The sequence below is a fragment of the Oncorhynchus masou genome, chromosome 6, assembly GCF_036934945.1.
Source record: "Oncorhynchus masou masou isolate Uvic2021 chromosome 6, UVic_Omas_1.1, whole genome shotgun sequence".
Lineage (NCBI taxonomy): Eukaryota > Metazoa > Chordata > Actinopteri > Salmoniformes > Salmonidae > Oncorhynchus > Oncorhynchus masou.
This window is the reverse complement of record NC_088217.1, coordinates 20,832,810-20,844,886: the sequence shown is the minus strand read 5'-3', so window position 1 is coordinate 20,844,886 and position 12,077 is coordinate 20,832,810. Positions and strand designations below refer to the sequence as shown.

Below are 12,077 nucleotides of genomic sequence, written 5' to 3'. Positions count from 1 at the left end.
CCATAGTTTGCTAGCTAGCAAGCAAGGGATAAGAATGTTGCCAACCAGTATGGTAATGGCACATTTAGAACGAAAGACTGGGTCACGTCGATAGACACAGAACAAAAAGTCCATAGATACAGAACAAAAAGACTGAACGACTGGGTCGCGTCTCTGGCAACCAAACCAATAGAACGAACAACCAGCAAGCTTGGGTAGCAACCCTAGATTTGTTTTGGGACTATATCTTGTGGAAGGATGAAATAATATGAATTAAAATAACGTTTTGAATTAAAATATGTCAATCATTATTTGAATATGTTGGTAACCAGTTGTATAAAAGTGATAATGCCCGAGTTGATGGTATTTGGAGGATATAATGGCACAGCTTCTCTGGCAATATCACTTAAATAGAATACCATTTGAATAGAATAGAATACCAAAATAAAATACCATCAGAATAGAATAGAATACCAAAAAAGTATACCATCAGAATACAATACCAAAATAGAATACCATTAGAATAAAATAGAATACCAAAATAGAATACCATCACAATAGAATAGAATACCAAAATAGAATACCATCAGAATAGAATAGAATACCAAAATAAAATATCATCAGAATAGAATACCAAAATAGAATACCATTAGAATAAAATAGAACAACATACCAAAATAGAATAATATTAGAATATAATAGAATACCAAAATAGAATAACATCAGAATATAATACAATACCAAACTAGAATACCACTTTTATTATATACTGTATATTTACATTCTTGTAGAGTACTTTTGACCTGTTTTGGTGCATGTATTCTGTGGTCAGTCAGCCAGCAAGCCAGCCAGCCAGCCAGTCAGCCAGCCAGCCAGCCTGCCTGCCTACCTACCTGCCTGCCTAACAACCTGCCTGCCTGCCTGCCTGCCTGCCTGTCTGTCTGTCTGTCTGTCTGTCTGTCTGTCTGTCTGTCTGTCTGTCTGTATGTCAGTCTGTCTGTCAGACAGACAGCCAGCCAGCCAGCCAGTCATCCTAGCAGGATGCATCGCTCTGCATCTGACTGGATGACAGATCAACCCTGCATGCCGCTTAAAGACATAGATTTGACCTAGCTACCTACTGGACTGTGTTTCTATTGGAGGGAGGGAGGGAGGGAGGGAGGGAGGGAGGGAGGGAGGGAGGGAGGGAGGGAGGGAGGGAGGGAGGGAGGGAGGGAGGGAGGGAGGGAGGGAGGGAGGGAGGGAGGGAGGGAGGGAGGGAGGGAGGGAGGGAGGGACAGAGAGGAAGAAAAAAATGTAGAGGAATAGAAGAGAGAGAGGGAGAGAGAGATAAATAGGGAATGAGAGAGGAGAGAATATGGAGTTAGAGAGGAGGGAAAGAGAGAGGAAGAGAGGGTGGGCGAGAGAAGGAGGGAGAGATGAGATAGAATATGGGGTGAGATGGTGAGTCACTCCAGTGGTGGTAAAGCTGTGATTTATCCTCCATGTCTTTTCTAGGTCATACTGTATATTGTAGCTGGATAAGAGTCTCTCTTAGGACTGGGCCACTGACTGTGGATATGTTCCAAATGGCAACCTATTCCCTATATAATAAGTGCACTACTTTTGACAAGGACGCTGGTCAAAAGTAGTGAACTATATAGAGAATAAGGTGCCATTTGGGACGCACACTGACTGGAAAGGAAGGAGGCTTAAAGAAGTCCAACTCAACTACTGTCACAAACAAGCACAAAGTCAGGCTGAAAGATACTGTACACAGCAAACCATTGAGTTCAAACGAGGAACTGCAGTTTAAATTCGAACCCCAAACGGAAACACAAAAAAGGCCTGGACACATCACAAGCGGGAAAAACGTGTTATGGTAAAAACTATCCACGTTCTGCTCATCAGATGAATTCCAGTTGGCATTGAATGAGCGGCTGGAGAGTATGGAATCTTGGAGATACTTACCCAACAACGACGATGACAAAATCCAGCATGTTCCATCCGTTTCTCACATATGCGTTCTGGTGCGCCACTAAACCATAGGCGATAATCTTCAGGAAGGTCTCTATAGTGAAAATGACGAGGAAGACATGTTCTACCGTTTCCTGCAGACAGAGAAGAACAGAAAACAGTGGATTGGTATACAAAAGTTTTATTATACAGTAATGACCATTCATAACAGCATGTTAACAAACACACAGGCATTTTTACATTTAGCAGACACTCTTATCCAGAACAACTTACAGGAGTAATCAGGGTTAAATGCCTTGCTCAAGGGCACATCAACCAATTTATCACCTAGTCATCTCAGGGATTCAAACCAGTGACATTTCAGTTACTGGCCCAAACCTCTTAACCACTAGGCTACTGCAAAGCTACAAATGCATGCATAGGCACACACACATACAGTACACACAGTACACACACACACGAGACACGTGACAGGTGAAAGGGCTGGGCTGGGTCCCCTCCCTGGGTCCCCTCCCTCCCTGCAACCATTCATTATACATGAGATACAGCAGCTCACCTTAACACTCAGCATGCAGCGTATACAGTATGGACACACACACACACACACACACACACACACACACACACACACACACACACACACACACACACACACACACACACACACACACACACACACACACACACACACACACACACATACACACACACACTTAGTCTCCTGTCCTTAATCCCCCTGCTTTTTAGACAACATACAGTAAATGCAGGAGTATTGTGTGCTGCGGGGCTTGTTTTACCAACAGTTAACTGCCGATTGAGTGCAGCACTTAGCCCAGTGAAAGAGACATAGGCCCCTCTGTTACCACTGTAAAAGGTTGAGGGCTCACTACTGCCACTCTACTGAGTGCTCTGAGAGAGAGAAAGCAACAGAGAGAGAGGGGCAGAGAGGGAGAGAGAGAGAGAAGAGAGAGAGCGAGAGCGAGCGAGAGAGAGAGAGCTGGGGGAGGAGAGAGAGAGCTGGGAGAGAGAGAGAGAGAGCTGGGAGAGAGAGAGAGCTGGGGGAGAGAGAGAGAGCTGGGAGAGAGAGAGAGAGATGGGAGAGAGAGAGAGAGCTGGGAGAGAGAGAGAGAGATCTGAGAGACAAGGCAAGAAGGGCATTCTATGACATCAAAAGGAACATAAATTTCAACATACCAATTAGGATTTGGCTAAAAATACTTGAATCAGTCATAGAGCCCATTGCCCTTTATGGTTGTGAGGTCTGGGGTCCGCTCACCAACCAAGACTTCACAAAATGGGACAAACACCAAATTGAGACTCTGCACGCAGAATTCTGCAAAAATATCCTCCGTGTACAACGTAGAACACCAAATAATGCATGCAGAGCAGAATTAGGCCGATACCCGCTAATTATCAAAATCCAGAAAAGAGACGCTAAATTTATAACCACCTAAAAGGAAGCAATTCCCAAACCTTCCATAACAAAGCCATCACCTACAGAGAGATTAACCTGGAGAAGAGTCCTCTAAGCAAGCTGGTCCCGAGGCTCTGTTCACAAACACACTCTACAGAGCCCCAGGATAGCAACACAATTAGATCCAACCAAATCATGAGAAAACAAAAAGATAATTACTTGACTCATTGGAAAGAATTAACCAAAAAACAGAGCAAACTAGAATGCTATTTGGCCCTAACAGAGAGTACACAGTGGCAGAATACCTGACCACTGTGACTGACCCAAACTTACGGAAAGCTTTGACTATGTTCCGACTCAGTGAGCAAAGCCTTGCTATTGAGAAAGTCCGCTGGAGGCAGATCTGGTTCTCAAGAGAAGACAGGCTATGTGCACACTGCCCACAAAATGAGGTGGAAACTGAGCTGCACTTCCTAACCTACTGCCCAATGTATGACCATATTAGAGACCCATATATCCCTCAGATTACACAGTTTCACAAAGATTTTGAAAAAAAACTGATTTTGTTCATCACACCAGCAATATTTGTGACCTGTTGCCACAAGAAAAGGTCAACCAGTGAAGAACAAACACCATTGTAAATACAACCCATATTCATGTTAATTTTTTATCCCCTTTTGTATTTTAACCATTTGTACATCGTTACAACACTGTATATACAGTGCCTCGCGAAAGTATTCGGCCCCCTTGAACTTTGCAACCTTTTGCCACATTTCAGGCTTCAAACATAAAGATATAAAACTGTATTTTTTGTGAAGAATCAACAACAAGTGGGACACAATCATGAAGTTGAACGACATTTATTGGATATTTCAAACTTTTTTAACAAATCAAAAACTGAAAAATTGGGCGTGCAAAATTATTCAGCCCCCTTAAGTTAATACTTTGTATTCAGTCTCTCGATTTTTAAAAACAGAGAAAACTAGAATGCTATTTTCCCTTAAACAGAGAGTACACAGTGGCAGAATACCTGGCCACTGTGAATGACCCCAAATTAAAGGAAGCTTTCCTTGCAGTGAGTATGGCCTTGCTATTGAGAGAGGAGAAGACAGGCTAAGTGCACACTACCCAAAAAATTAAACGGAAACTGAGCTGCACTTCCTAACCTCCTGCCAAAATTATGACCATATTAGAGAGACATTTTTCCTCAGATTACACAGACACACAAAGAATTTGAAAACAAATCCAATTTTGATAAACTCCCATATCTACTGGGTGAAATACCAGTGTGTCATCCCCGCACAATGATTTGTGATCTGTTGCCACTGGAAAAGGGCAAGCAGTGAAGAACAAACACCATTGTACAGTAAATAGAACCCATATTTATGTCTATTTATTTTCCCTTTTGTACTTTAACTATTTGTACATCATTACAACAAAAATCAGATGTCATCACCACATGGCTCAAGCATCCAGAGCTATGGTAAATGTACACAAATGTCCACTTTGTTGTTCATGACAGCATGTGAGTTTAATAATGATTAATAAGCCATTCCCACTCGATTACACAGGCATTTATTCATCCATCAGCAAGTTAGATCTGCACTCTGCCATTGTAGGCTGAGAGAGAGAAAGAGAGAGGGAGATAGAGTAGAAGAGAGAGACACAGGAATAGTGAGATCTGCACTCTGCCATTGTAGTCTGAGAGAGAGAAAGAGAGAGGGAGATAGAGTAGAAGAGAGAGACACAGGAATAGTGAGATCTGCACTCTACCATCCTAGTCTGAGAGAGAGAAAGAGAGAGGGAGATAGAGTAGAAGAGAGAGACACAGGAATAGTGAGATCTGCACTCTGCCATCCTAGTCTGAGAGAGAGAAAGAGAGAGGGAGATAGAGTAGAAGAGAGAGACACAGGAATAGTGAGATCTGCACTCTGCCATCCCAGTCTGAGAGAGCGATAGAGAGAGGGAGAGAGAGTAGAAGAGAGAGAGAGACACAAGGATAGAGATAGAAGATGGATGAAGAGAGAGAGAGAAAGTAAGAGAGAAGAGAGAGATAGAGAGACAGAGAGAGAGCGAAAGCGAAGAAAGCGAGGCCTGTGGGGCAGGCCATAAATATATCTGACTCATCACAGAGCTTATTTGTGCTGTAAAGAGACGTACAGTATGCAGTCCAGCATACATACACACAGAGATACTAACAGAACATTATTAACACATCCCACACCTACCAAGACCCCCTCCCCCTACACACACACATACATACACACACAGATACTAACAGAACATTATTAACACATCCCACACCTACCAAGACCCCCTCCCCCCTACACACACACATACATACACACACAGATACTAACAGAACATTATTAACACATCCCACACCTACCAAGACCCCCTCCCCCCTACACACACACATACATACACACACAGATACTAACAGAACATTATTAACACATCCCACACCTACCAAGACCCCTCCCCCCTACACACACACATACATACACACACAGATACTAACAGAACATTATTAACACATCCCACACCTACCAAGACCCCCTCCCCCCTACACACACACATACATACACACACAGATACTAACAGAACATTATTAACACATCCCACACCTACCAAGACCCCGTCCCCCCTACACACACACATACATACACACACAGATACTAACAGAACATTATTAACACATCCCACACCTACCAAGACCCCCTCCCCCCTACACACACACATACAGGCACACACAGATAGATAAACGGTCATGTCAATACAGTTAAACACTACCACACACGTGCACGCCGGTGACACGCAGGCAGGCACACACACACACACACACACACACACACACACACACACACACACACACACACACACACACACACACACACACACACACACACACACACACACACACACACACACACCCCACCCCTCATCCAGCCGGTGTTGCCCTGTCTCTAGCCTACCACGGGGTGAATGCTCATGGCTGAAGGCAATAACACAGTCCACGAGACTCAGAGAGAGAGCTCACCATATGATAAAGGAGGATGCTAAACCCACTGAACCATACACGGGCAGGACTACATAACATCACTGGCCATATGACCCATAAAGAAGTTGAAGTTACCAGGCTATGAACAATGCAGACAAGGTTAGTAGATCTAAAATGACTCATCTCATCATGCAAAAGTCATGGGTCGTATTCATTAGGGCAAAACGTATTGCAACAGAAAAAGAAAACAAACATTTCTTATTGGACAAGTTCAGGTAGTCCTTCCCTGTTTCACTCAGTTTTCTCTTCCATTTGGTGCTGTAGGAATAGAGCCAGGCCCATCTCCCGGCTAGCAAATGAAATTACCACAACTACAATACCTTCTTCGCCATCTGGCCCGGTCCCTTCATCGACACGGCGCCCGCCTTACCACCACGACTGGTCCGCAGACGTAATTCCATTAGCTGTGCCTTCAACCGGCCGACGGAGTAGACGGTTCTGCTTAACTTTAAACGACGTGTCTCCCGCGTGCTAGCGTAGCAACAACTACCCCGCGGCTTCCCTGTTCCATCTATTGCTGTACACTGGACCCTATAATCACTTGGCTACATAGCTGATGCCTGCTGGACTGTTCATTTATCACGGTACTGCACTTTGTTAACCTTTGTCTATCTGTTGGCCCTAGCCCCGAACTCAGGCCCTGTGTGTAGTTGCAATGACGAGGAGTTGAAATCTACTGCAGAGATCTGTCACACTTTTCAGGTCTATGCCCAAACAGTTCGAGCTTCTAATTTTAAAAATGAATCTCTCCAGAAATAAGTCTCTCACTGTTGCCGCCTGTTATACACCGCCTCAGCTCCCAGGTGTGCCCTGAACACCATATGTGAATTGATTGCCACCCCATCTATCTTCAGATGCTTAACACCTCAGCAGTCCAACAATTTAAGATAGATGCCCTCAATCTCAAACAAATTATCAAGGAAACCACCAGGTACAACCCTAAATCCGTAAACATGGGCACCCTCATAGATATTATCCTGACCAACTTGCTCTCCTGACCAACACCTATGCTGTTTTCAATCAGGATTTCAGCGATCACCGCCTCATTCCCTGCATCCACTATGGGTCCGCGGTCAAACGACCACCACTCATCACCGTCAAACGCTCCCTAAAACACTTCTGCGAGCAGGCCATTCTAATCGACCTGGCCCAGGTATCCTGGAAGGATATTGACCTCAAGCCGCCAGTCGAGGATGCCTGGTTGTTCTTTAAAAGTAATTTCCTTATCATCTTAGGATGCATTCTACATTTCAAAAAATGTAGAACTAAGAACAGATATAGCCCTTGGTTCACTCCAGACCTGACTGCCCTTGACCAGCACAAAAACATCCTGTGACGGACTGCAATAGCATCGAATAGTCCCCGTGATATACAACTGTTCAGGGAAGTCAGGAACCAATACAGACAGTCAGTCAAGAAAGCAAAGGCTAGCTTTTTCAAACAGAAATTTGCATCCTGTAGCTCTAACTCCAAAAGGTTTTGGGACACTGTAAAGTCCATGGAGAACAATAGCACCTCCTCCCAGCTGCCCACTGCACTGAGGCTCGGCCCCACCGATAAACAAAAAATTCAATAAGCATTTCTCTATGTCTGGCCATGCTTTCCTCCTGGCTACCCCAACCCCGGCCAACAGCTATGCACCCCTCGCAGCAACCCCTATTACCAGTCTGTTCAACCTCTCTTTCGTTTCGTCCGAGATCCCTAAAGATTGGAAAGCTGCTGCGTTCATCCCTATCCTCAAAGGGGATGACACTATAGACCCAAACTGTTACAGACCTATATCCATCCTGCCCTGCCTTTCGAAAGTCTTTGAAAGCCAAGTTAATAAACAGATCACTGACCATTTCAAATCCCACCGTACCTTCTCCGCTGTGCAATCCGGTTTCCGAGCTGGTCACAGGTGCACCTCAGCCACGCTCAAGGTACTAAACGACATCATAACGGCCATCGATAAAAGACAGTACTGTGCCTCCGTCTTCATCGACACGGCCAAGGCTTTCGACTCTGTCAATCACCGTATTCTTATCGGCAGACTCAACAGCCGTGGTTTCTCAAATGACTGCCTCGCCTGGTTCACCAACTACTTTGCAGAAGTTCAGTGTGTAAAATCGGAGGGCCTGGTGTCCGGCTGCCACAGGGCTCAATTCTCGGACCGACTCTTTTCTCTGTATATATCAACAATGTCGCTCTTGCTGCGGGTGATTTCCTGATCCACCTCTACGCAGACGACACCATTCTGTATACATCTGGCCCTTCCTAGGACACTGTGTTAACTAACCTCCAAGCGAGCTTTAATGTCATACAACACTTCGGCAATGTCATCTACAAAATAGTTTCCAGCACTCTACTCAGCAAATTGGATGTAGTCTATCACAGTGCCATCCGTTTTGTTACCAAAGCTCCTTATACCACCCACCACTGCGACCTGTATGCTCTAGTCAGCTGGCCCTCGCTACATATTCGTCGCCAGACCCACTGGCTCCAGGTCATCTATAAGTCTATGCTAGGTAAAGCTCTGCCTTATCTCAGGTCACGATAACAACACCCACCCGTAGCATGCGCTCCAGCAAGTATATCTCACTGGTCATCCCCAAAGCCAACACCTCCTTTGGCCGCCTTTCCTTCCAGTTCTCTGCTGCCAGTGACTGGAACGAATTGCAAAAATCGCTGAAGCTGGAGACTTACATTTCCCTCACTAGCTTTAAACATCAGCTATCTGAGCAGCTAACCGATCGCTGCAGCTGTACATAGTCCATCTGTAAATAGCCCACCCAATCTACCTACCTCATCCCCATATTGTTTTTATTAACTTTGCTGCTCTTTTGCACACCAGTATCACTACTTACACATCATCATCTGCTCATCTATCACTCCAGTGTTAATCTGCTAAATTGTAATTACTTTGCTACTATGGCCTATATATTGTCTTGCCACCTCATGCCATTTGCGCACACTGCATATAGACTTTCTTTTTTTCTATTGTGTTGTTGACTGTATGCTTGTTTATTCCATGTGTAACTCTGTGTTGTTGTTTCTGTCGCATTGCTTTGCTTTATCTTGGCCAGGTCGCAGTTGTAAATGAGAAGTTCTCAACTAGCTTAACTGGTTAAATAAAGGTGAAATAGCGCACTGATAGAGAATGCCTGCAGGGGGATGAGGGAGGGATATAGATATTGCAATGTTAAGCCTCTATTACATTACATATTTCAGTTTGATCCTTTATTTAATACACAGGTGATCTCACTTCCATTACATCTCTGGAAATATATTTTACAAAGGGACATGGCAAGCAATCATATTAAATGCCTATAATCGATAAATGCCACTGGCTTAAATATTGTACATGTATTTTGTATGGATTATTGTGCAATATTATTGCGTAATTACAATCCATGGCTCCAGTGCAGTTGATCACATGATTACCTGAGACCAGTGAGTAAGTACACGAAGAGCGTGTATCAGAGTCAGTGAATAAGTACACAAGGAGCATGCATGGAACAGCACATCTGTGTTGTGGCAGAGGGCCAGAGTCACATGATGACATCGTGTGTGTTTAATATCACTGTATGACCAGGACGACTATCTCTGCAGACAACAAAAACACAAACAACCAACTATACCGTACATGTACACTACTACTGCTATTAGAGAAGGTTTAAGACTAGCTCTGGTCCAGGGCTTTACGTGTGGCTTACTGACACTGTAGGAAGTCTCAGCATCAGCAAGCTGCACGTAACGCCCTGGACCACAGATAAAATAGAATATGCATATCCATTGGATTTGTGGAGTTGCTTGATATCAGTCAACATATTTACGGTAAACAAATAGCACAAAATAACAAACCTCCGACCTCATCTACATTGTGTCGACATTGTAACCAATGAATGTGATTTCACAGGTTTACAAGATGTACTGCTGTTCTGGTTTTGTAACAATGCCATCATCATGACTCTCTCCCCCTCCCCTGTCCCCCCCCTCTCCTACTGTCTGTATGGCTCAGTCATAAGAGTCTAGGCCAGCTCGGGGTTTAAAGGAAGCCAGCGCACACACAGTGCTTCCTCACAGCATAATTCTCTGTGTGTTTATATGTGGGTGATGTATAATTGTGCCATTTTGGACACATCACCAACAAATTTGACACACTTTCTTGCTAACAAAATAGCTAGGCCAACATTAATTGTGTGGTAATTTTATGCTCAGCTTGAGCTCTAACATCAACCTCCACTGGAGAAACAGCAACTGCATTTGAACAAGTGTATATGTGTAGTGTATATGTACATGTTTGTGTGGGTGAGTTCAGTGTGCGCGTGTGTGTGTGTGTGTGTGTGTGTGTGTGTGTGTGTGTGTGTGTGTGTGTGTGTGTGTGTGTGTGTGTGTGTGTGTGTGTGTGTGTGTGTGTGTGTGTGTGTGTGCGTGTGTGTGTGTGCGTATGGGTGCGTATGTGTGTGTGTGTGTTTAAATATGCTTATGGGGACCAGAAGTCCACATAAAAATAGCAAACTAAGAAATGTTTGACCAACTGGGAACATTTTCTGCATCCCCACAAGGAAAAATTATATCTCTAGGGGGTTTAGGGTTAAGGTTATAATTAGTTTTAGGGCTAGAATTAGGGTTAGGGGTTAAAGGTTAGGTTTAGGGAATAGGAATCAGGGCTAAGGTTAGGTTTTTGGGTTAGAATAAGGGTTAGGTTAGAGAAAATAGGATTTTGAATGGAATTAAATTGTGTGTCCCCGCAAGGAGTTAAACATGACTGTCTGTGCGTGTTCGTGTGCGTGCATGTTTGTAGATTATTTGTGTGAATATGTCCTTCGATCTCTGATCAAACCATAGACCATCTTTCCCCTCCCCCTCTCAGAAAGAGGTGTTTCTATACTTCCTCTGAAAACAATGTTTATTAATGCACTGTTACCCAGCTACTGTATCATTTCCTTTTCTACACACACAAGCAGTTCTATATACAGTACGTGGCAGCTCAGTGCGCAGTACCACCCCTAACCACAGAGGGCAGTGTGTGTGTGCGCAGACACAGGTGCATGCATGCATTGAGTGTGTGTGCGCATGGGTGCATACATGTGTGTGTGTGTGTGTGTGTGTGTGTGTGTGTGTGTGTGTGTGTGTGTGTGTGTGTGTGTGTGTGTGTGTGTGTGTGTGTGTGTGTGCAGCAGTGAGGGGGCAGGCAAAGTTATGGAGAGGCTGTGGGTGTCATTCTCCGAAGGGAAACAGCAACGCTATAACAAGCAGAGGTCATCTTTAGCATTGCCATAAAGTCTATCTTCAACCAGCAGAAGCATTACACTGAGAATGTAGCTTCCATTAGTTCTATCATGTATAATCAAAGCTTCCCCTTTTATATGTGAAATAATGTAAGCCAATAGCCATATTGTTAGTTATTAGTCACATTAACCACATTGTTAGCTATTATCCACATTGTTAGTTATTAGCCACATTGTTAGATATTATTAGCAACATTAGCCACATGTTAGCTATTAGCCACATTGTTAGTTATTAGCCACATGTTAGCTATTAGCCACCCTGTTAGTTATTATTAGCAACATTAACCACATGGTTGGTTATTAGCCACATTAGCCACATGTTAGCTATTAGCCACATTGTTAGTTATTAGCCACAATCGACACTTGTAAGCCACATTAGAAACACTGTTAGTTA

General features: G+C 43.9%; 1 protein-coding gene across 1 annotated transcript in view; it reads right to left on the bottom strand.

The window, feature by feature from the left end:
- LOC135541530 (voltage-dependent L-type calcium channel subunit alpha-1D-like) overlaps positions 1–12,077 on the bottom strand; it is a 125,270-nt gene that overhangs the window by 79,266 nt on the left and 33,927 nt on the right. Inside the window, exon 4 of the mRNA XM_064967842.1 lies at positions 1,930–2,069. Coding sequence (XP_064823914.1) covers positions 1,930–2,069 — 140 coding nt within the window. The remainder of the gene's footprint in view (positions 1–1,929; positions 2,070–12,077) is intronic.